Source organism: Babylonia areolata, chromosome 1 (assembly GCF_041734735.1).
Source record: "Babylonia areolata isolate BAREFJ2019XMU chromosome 1, ASM4173473v1, whole genome shotgun sequence".
In the NCBI taxonomy this organism is placed as follows: Eukaryota; Metazoa; Mollusca; class Gastropoda; order Neogastropoda; family Buccinidae; genus Babylonia; species Babylonia areolata.
Window position 1 is genome coordinate 78,270,110 of NC_134876.1, and position 9,225 is coordinate 78,279,334.

General features: G+C 39.5%; 1 protein-coding gene across 1 annotated transcript in view; it reads right to left on the reverse strand.

The window, feature by feature from the left end:
- Positions 1–252: 252 nt before the first annotated feature.
- The window catches only part of LOC143287751 (uncharacterized), a 173,996-nt gene continuing 165,023 nt past the window's right edge, over positions 253–9,225 (reverse strand). Inside the window, exons 71-73 of the mRNA XM_076596012.1 lie at positions 8,789–8,894; positions 7,530–7,747; positions 253–2,681 (exon numbers count right to left, since the gene is read on the reverse strand). Of these exons, the coding sequence (XP_076452127.1) occupies positions 2,680–2,681; positions 7,530–7,747; positions 8,789–8,894 (326 nt within the window). The 3' untranslated portion in view covers positions 253–2,679. The remainder of the gene's footprint in view (positions 2,682–7,529; positions 7,748–8,788; positions 8,895–9,225) is intronic.

A 9,225-nucleotide genomic window follows, 5' to 3' on the forward strand; every position in this document is an offset into this window, starting at 1 on the left:
GTAAACATGTGCAGACAGAACAGATACGTTAATTGCCATAAACTGAAGTGTTCATGTAATTTACAACAAGCTTCAAATATCTTTTTTAACCCCCCACCCCCCACCGCCGAAAAAAGAACATTAACAAAACACACAAAAAGCACACACAAAAAAACAACAACAAACAAACCACCACCACCAACAACAACCCCCCCCCGCCAAAAAAAAAAAAAAAAAAAAAAAAATAAAATAAAATAAAAATAGAAAATTAAAACAAACAAACCCGTGTACAATCCACGAAACGTGTATACTTGCTATACGTATTACTCTGCATGGTATGAAACACACACACACACACACACACACACACACACACACACAAACGGTGTACAAACAATATAGAAAAGCAGTTTCAAAGGCACACTGATTACATCAAGGACAGGCTGAGGCTTGCCTTTCGAGAGAGGGTGCGGGCGGGAAGGGGCTGGTGGAGCTAGTGCAGGCATGATGAAAAGCAGGACATGAATGATTGTCAACTATTGCTCTCTTTCTGTGTGTGTGTGTGTGTGTGTGTGTGTGTGTGTGTGTGTGTTCTGTGTGTGTGTGTGTGTGTTCTGTGTGTGTGTGTGTGTGTATCTGTGTGTGTGTGTATCTGTGTGTGTGTGTGTGTGTTTTCTGTGTGTGTGTGTGTGTGTGTGTGTGTGTGTGTGTGTGTGTTCTCTCTCTCTCTCTCTCTCTCTCTGTGTGTGTGTGTGCAAAAACACCCCTCCTGGCTGAATAGAATCACCTTCCAATGAAAAGCTCACACATTCACACATGTAAGCTGAATGCAATTCTTCTCCCATTCCCTCCCAAGACCTCTGTCCCAAAGAAAAAAAAAATCACGATTGTTGGCTGAACACAATCACATTCCAAAGAAAAGATAGCTCCCGTTGGCTGAATGCAATCACAAAAAAAAAAAAAAAAAAAAAGAAGAAGAAGAGAAGAAATCACCCCTGTTCGCTGACTGCAATGACCTTCCAATAAAAAGGTATCTGCCGTTGGCTGAATGTAAACATCCATCAGGATCGCACCTGCTGGCTGAATGTAATCACCTATGGGAGAAAAGATCATCAACCCAGTTAGCTGAATGCAATCACCTGTCGAAGTAGATACCACACCTGTTCGCTGAACGCAATCACTTATCAAACAAACTATCACCTCTGATGACTGAATTCAACCACTTATCGAAAAAAGAAGAAAAAAAAACACAAAAAAACAACAACCCCAAAACCACTCTTGTTGGCTGAATGCAGTCACCTGTGGAAGAGAGACACAAGACCACACCTGTAACAGGCTAGATACAATCTTTCGAAGGAAAAAACACTCTGGTTGGCTGAACGATGTCAAGCACGGCATGGCACGGCAAGAAGTTTATTTGATGTGCCCCCTGAGGAGATTCAAAATATCCCCTCACCCCCCCCCCCCCCCCACCCCCACCCTCGGCTGACTACAACAAAGAAAATACCACCTCATCTGGCTGAAGGCGATGCCAAAGTGAAACGTATGTGAATCTTTGTTAATTGTTTTGCCCGGGCAGCCTTGAGCCAAGATTGCAGTGCAGAAAAACAGACATCGCATTGTCACTACGTAACGAAGCCTCACTCCCCCCCCCCCACCCCCATCGACCGAAACACACACACACACACACACACACACACACACACACACACACACATATGGGCGTACAGACGCGCGTACCTACGTAAGCACACACATGTACATACATAATATAAAAGTTAAAATCTTCAAACAGAAACTGGTATTTATGTACCCGACAACCTTTCTTTAAATTTCAATACACCCAACAGTTAGCACACTAACTTGCTCCGTTAAAGTTGTTACAACTGTGAGAAATATATAATTTTTTTAAATTGACTACTGTACGGTGCTTGGAATCGGTTACAATATCAATAAGTATCAGTATCAGTAGCTCAAGGAGGCGTCACTGCGTTCGGTCAAATCCATATACGCTACACCACATCTGCCAAGCAGATGCCTGACCAGCAGTGTAAGCCAACGCGCTTAGTCAGGCCTTGAGAAAAAAAAAATCCATCAATAAAGCAGATATTCCATTGCATGCTGTTTGAAAAGTTCTACGATTTAGTATAAAACTAGGGTAAAGGATGAACTGCTAAACAAACCAAGAAACATGAAACTGAATACTAGAATAATAATAAGAATATCAATAAACAAACAAACAAACAAACCAAAAATAAAGATAATGGTATGCTACAAAGGTATGATTTCCAACAAATATGCACAAAAAAACCCCAGGTCTATAGTATTTAGTAGTAGCAGTTCAATGTTACTACTATTGATGTTTACTGCATTTGCATCGGCAACAATAACACGTATTTCAAGAAAAGAATGGGTAAACCTTCCACATAAAAAAAAACACCAGCATACGCACTTTTAAATCGTTCACATCAACAACTGACACCGCATAATTCAACAATCAATGACAAACACTGTTAAGTATGTATAGAATTACTGTTATAAGTTATAATGTGTATACAATCATACAGTCAGACCAAATAAACGGGAGAACACAATATAATGCAAATGTGAACACTGCATTTCTGCTGGAAGCCTTCAGACAGGAATGTCTCCTGAGATGCGGGTAATTCTCTTCACGGCACTGGTCTCTCTGCTTCTCCTTCCTGCAGAGGTGAAAAAAAAAAGAAGAAAAAAAAAGAATGAAGCGCTGCATGGCATTAACAACAACAACAACAACAACATAAAAAAACGACAACAACAATCAGAAGAAGAAGAAGGAGAAGAGCAATACTGACATTTATGATAATAATAGCAGTTTACTTATGTGGCGCAAACCCTCCCACTTTGAGTATCCGGCGCATCTAAGCGTCTATCATGAAGCAACACATCTACAACAGCACATCACGGAACGAAAAGACAAAGACTGCAAACATTAATCATCCAAAAAAGAAGAAAAAAAAAAGAAAGAAAAAAGAAAGAAAGAAAGAAAAAAATATATATGCTTCACACACACACACACACACACACACACACAATGTATAAATGCTTTTTTTACATCCAGCGCTCAGGGCAAAGAGAAATGAAATGAAAATGTTCACAAGATAACAAAAGGTTATAGAAAAAAACATACATGACATTCAAATACGCTCAGTTGCACAGTAAGCATTTACAAGTACATAATGAATAGGAATATAGTAATGAGACAGAGTGAGAGAGAGAGAGAGGGAGAGAAAGAGAGAGAGAGAGAGAGAGAGAGAGAGAGAGAGAGAGAGAGAATGAACGAACGAATGAATTTTATTTCCGACAGCATTAGAGTAAGCGAACAATTACTTTCTCCAGCCCTCGAAAGGGAAAGATGTCTAAAGAAAAGTTATGAATAAGACCCCAAGAAATAAGTAAATGTTAACAAAATCATAGAAAAACGAGAAAAGAAACAACATTATGATAAGCATCATATTTATAAGAAATAACACGTGTTTTATAAAAATGCGGATCGAGAGAGAGAGAGAGAAATATGAAATAACACGTGTTTTATAAAAATGCGGAGCGAGAGAGAGAGAGAGAAGGAAAAATAGCGAGAGAAGAGAGAGAAGATAATATTTATAGAGAGGATGAAATAATGAGACAGAGTGAGACATGTGGTGAAATACAGTAATATCATTTGACATAATATGGTATACTAAGCAGAATTTGTTAATTTGTTTCCATCAGGTATTCATGATACCTTTTCTGAAACACAGTGAAACTTGTATGAACATCAAAACTAGTTAAGAAGTTGTTCCAGAGTAAGTGAGACTCGATTTGAATAAATCAATTCTTGGCAGTGGTACCATGATCTTCTTGTTGTTACGTATTAATCTTGAACATGAAAAGCGCCTTATTATGATTGAGTTTCCATTTCAATGGCAGAATACCTAAAATCATTGCAATCAAAGACAGTTAATGAAGATTTCAGATGTATCAGCTTTAAGGCTCTTCTATGTAGACTCATGAGTTGTTTTGAAACATTTTCACTGGCAGAATCCCATATTGTTGTGGCATAATTTACACGTGGCTCGACATAAGCATGAAAAAAATGATTTACGGCAATGCTTGTTTAAGAAATGCTTGATTCTAGAAAGCTGATGAATCTTTTTGGATAAGGTTTTTCAAGTCATCATAACATGTCGAGACCATGACTGGTTATTGTCAATAATAAGACCACGTACTTTGTGATGGCTGACTTCCTCAATCAGTACGCCATTGATATACAATGGAGAACGAGTGGGCAGAAGGTTTTGGCGCTTTTGTCTTGTGATAATGACAAGAGAGAGAGAGAGAGAGAGAGAGAGAGAGAGAGAGAGAGAGAGAGAGAGAGAGAGAGAGAGAGAGAGACAGACAAGACAAATTCTTTATTTCAAGGATAATAGATAAGCACTAGTGCGCCTTTTTACATCCAGTCCCCGAAGAGAGAGAGAGAGAGAGAGAGAGAGAGAGAGAGAGAGAGAGAGAGAGAGAGAGAGAGAGAGAGAGAGAGAGAGAGAGACAAGACAAGACAAATTCTTTATTTCAAGAATAATAGATAAGCACTAGTGCGCCTTTATACATCCAGTCCCAGAGAGAGAGAGAGAGGGAGAGAGAGAGAGAGAGAGAGAGAGAGAGAGAGAGAGAGAGAGAGAGAGAGAGAGAAGACAAGACAAATTCTTTATTTCAAGGATAATAGATAAGCACCAGTGCGCCTTTTTACATCCAGTCCCCGAGAGAGAGAGAGAGAGAGAGAGAGAGAGAGAGAGAGAGAGAGAGAGAGAGAGAGAGAGAGAGAGAGAGAGAGAGAACACTGATCCACACCAACACACTGGTATTGAACCAATACACGCCACATGGAGACTCACAGTCGGAAACAAAAAAAAAACAAAAACAAAAAATGCTACATCACAGTCAAAGTTGATTAGACATCGAAACAGCACGTTAGCCTTCCATCTACCGGACACGCACGCACGCACGCACACACACACACACACACACACACACACACACACACACACACACACACACACACACACACACACACGCACGCACGCACACACACACACACACACACACACACACACACACACACACACACACACACACACACACACGTCCCACACCATGAGTCCAAAGAGAGACAGAGAGACAGACAGAGAGGGGGTGAGAGTGAAAACTTCGTCAAACGACAGATCGATACTAAGAATGAAAACAAGAGCACTTCACTTCACACGCTAGAATTTCTAGTAAGACAAGAGAACCGCAAACAGACACAGGCGGAATGGAAGAAGGTATTCTTGACGATAACACACACACACACACACACACACACACACACACACACACACACACACACTACCCCCAATGTCTCTTGCAGGGCAATGAGGTCAGGCAAGTCTTGACCAAAGAAAAAAAAAAACAAGAAAAAAAAAGAAAAAAAGAAAAAAAAGAAAAAAGAAAAGAAAACCGATTACAAATTTTTAACCTGTAATAAAAGTATTTCAACCAACCAAATAGTTTTTCTTTTAAAATAAACAACAGAGGATGCCAAGAAGAAGAGTTTATTGATTAGGTCAGGAAGGAAGGGAGGTTAGCAGGGCCACACCGGTCAAGTTAACTCCCTTCTACCTTGGACTCTCACCTCTGAAAACTTTGTCACGCCGTCTCTTTGTCTTACATAGAAGAGACTACGCACTCTCTTCTGTATCTACAACACACCACGAGAGATTACATGTATGCAATGCGCTCTCCTGTCACATGCAGTGTTCCAGTTAACGTGAGAATCTACAGATGTTATCAGGCTTGTTCTCTCTCTCTCTCTCCCTCTCTCTCTCTTGCTCGCTTGCACTCATTCTTTCTCTTTACTGTTTCGTTTTAAATATTTCTATTATTACGTTGATGCCTTTATCGTTTTACAGTATTGTGAAAAGTTGATCCCATTTAGGGCGAGGATCGGACGTATTTTTTTTTTTTTTAAAAGCCAGCTACAACAACAAAAACTCCATCGTCAGTGCTTATCTATAAACCTAAAAAAAAAATTTAAAAAAAATGTCAAACTTGAAAAAATTGCCAAGGACAACTCTTCTGTTGCCTTGGGTTCTTCTGCGGGTGCAAAGTGCATTACTATACGTGGGACTTCGGTTTATCGTCTAACTCGATTGGAAGTGGAGTTCAGACCACCACTCAAGTTCTGGTGGAAGGGGAGAATATACTGACTTGTGTGGCACTCGAATCAATGTGCTCAGATTCTCCTGCTTTCTATGCTGATGCGTTATCTCTGGGATTTTAAGTATCATGTGATATGGGTTTAAGTATTGTGAGATTGGGGTGAAACATTGTGATGTGGCATGTTCATCATAATTGTTATTTGTATTATGATTATGATAATTATGTATGAAGAGTGATGTCTAGTTTATGATGATTGTGTGTGTGTGTGTGTGTGTGTGTGTGTGTGTGTGAGGGGGGGGAGGGGGGGGGGTGAGCGCGGGGGGGTTACTGAAGGTAAATTAGTGTTCGAGTGTTTGGTAAGATGACTATCCAGGGGTATGCACGTAAGGCTTTTTTAAAATTAATTTAATTTATTTTTTTAAGTTTGTTTTTGTTTGTTTGCTTTATGTTAAAATGCACGTTTTACACTCCTTTGTTTTTAGGTGTGTTTTTGTTTTCTTCAACAGCGCAACTAACCACGTTTTGTGTCAACAGGCGTTAAGTTACACAGATTTAAATTATGGTTATTAGGACCATGACTTACAGTGGTACGTGACATTGTCATAGCTAAAAAAACAAAACAAATAAAAAAACAAAACAAAAAACCCGGGACTTCTATGACTTTCAATGATTCGTGACGTTGTGGGCTAAAAAAAAAAAAAAAAAAAAAAAAAGAAAAAGAAAAAAGAAATGAAAAGAAAAAAAAAAAAAAAAAAAAGAAAAACAAAAACGGGACGTTTATAACTTTCAATGATTCGTGACATTGTGGCAAAAAACAAAAACAAAAACAATAAAAAACAACAACAAACAAACAAAAAAAACTGTATCGTAGGCTAGAAACGGGATTATTTGTGTGACTTAGAGTGATACGTGACATCATCGTAGGCTAGAAACGGGATTATTTGTGTGACTTAGAGTGATACGTGACATCATCATAGGCTAGAAACGGGATTATCTGTGTGACTTAAGAGTGATACGTGACATCATCATAGGCTAAAAACGGGATTATCTGTGTGACTTAAGAGTGATACGTGACATCATCATGGGCTAGAAACGGGATTATCTGTGTGACTTGGAGTGATACGTGACATTGTCGCAGGCTAGAAACGGTATTATCTGTGTGACTTTGAGTGATACGTGACACTGTCGTAGTCTAGAAATGGGATTATTTGTGTGACTTGCACCGATACGCGACATTGTCGTAGGCTGGAAACAGGATTGTGTTTGTGTCCCTCAGAGTGATACGTGACATTGTCGAAGCGTAGGGCTAAAAAAACGGGACATTCATAATGACTTACACTGATACGTGACGTTGTCGTAGGCAAGAAACGGGACTTCCCGATCCGCCTCGCTGCTGTTGTAGTAGGCCGGGTCCCTGTTGCCCAGGCCGCCCCCTACGTAGCTCTGCGTGTTGATGCGAGGCACAATGCCGGACGGAGTCTTGGACTGGCTGTTGTTGCTGGTGGACAGGCTCTCGTCCTTGTCCGACAGCGGCGGTGGCTGGGCTCGTCTTCGTCTGAGTGTTCAAATAAAATAATAAAAATGATTAAAAAAAAAAAAAAAAAAGATGGTGATGATGACGATGATGATAATGAGGGTTATGGTAAGGATAATGATGATGATGATGATGATGATAATGATGTTAATAATAATAATAATAATAATAATAATAATAATAATAATAATAATAATAATAATAATAATAATAATAATAATAATAATAATAATAATAATAATGTTGTTAGAAATAACGATGATGATAATATATGAACATCAAGAACAAAAACAAAAACACGAACAATGATCATCACCATCATCCTCATCCTCCTCCTCATCATCACAATGTCATTCTTCTTCTTTACGGTAGTAGTGGTAGCTGTCGTCGTCGTAGTCGTAGTAGTAGATGTAGGAAAAAATGACATTTAAGCGGTAGTAGAATAAGAATAATACACACACACACACACACACACACACACACACACACACACACACACACACACACACACACATGTACGCACACACACACAGAGTTGCCTTTCGTGTGCTTGTTTCTTCTCTCTCTCTCTAATATTTTTTTCTATTTTTTATTGATGGCTTGATGTACAAAAAAAAAAGTCAATTGTTGCTTATTCAATTTACCATCATGAAATAAAACACTGACTTGATTTGACACACACTCATCATACATATCAAATCAAAAGGCTGTGACTATACACTATATCCGATTGACACTTGGCACACACTCATACATAACAAATCAAAAAGCCTATGACTATACATTACATCCGATTGACACTTGACACACACTCATACATAACAAATCAAAAAGCCTATAATTATACGTTATATCCGATTGACACTTGATACACACTCATACATAACAAATGAAAAAGCCTATGACTATACATTACATCCGATTGACACTTGACACACACTCATACATAGCAAATCAAAAAGCCTATGACTATACATTATATCCGATTGACACTTGACACACACTCATACATAACAAATCAAAAAGCCTATGACCATGCATGATATCCGAATGACAACCCACCTGACGAGGATGCCGATGATGATGAGGATCAGCAGCAACAGCAAGGCCAGGACGCCGATGACAGTTCCTATGATGATTTCTGTGTCACTCGTGCTCTTGGACGGGTCTGAACGAATGGAGGGAGACCGTTTCAGTGAGGTGTGTGTGTGTGTGTGTGTGTGTGTGTGTGTGTGTGTGTGTGTGTGTGTGAGAGAGAGAGTGAGAGAGAGAGAGAGAGACACACACAGAGACAGAGACAGACAGACAGACACAGAGAGAGGGAGAGACAGGCAGACAGAGAGACAGACATAGAGAGAGAGACAGACAGACAGAGAGAGACAGAGAGGCAGAGACAGAGAGGCTGACAGAGAGAGAGAGACAGAGAGAGACAGACAGAGAGAGACAGACATACATACAGAGAGAGAGAGACTGAGAGATAGAGAGAGAGAGAGTTGCAT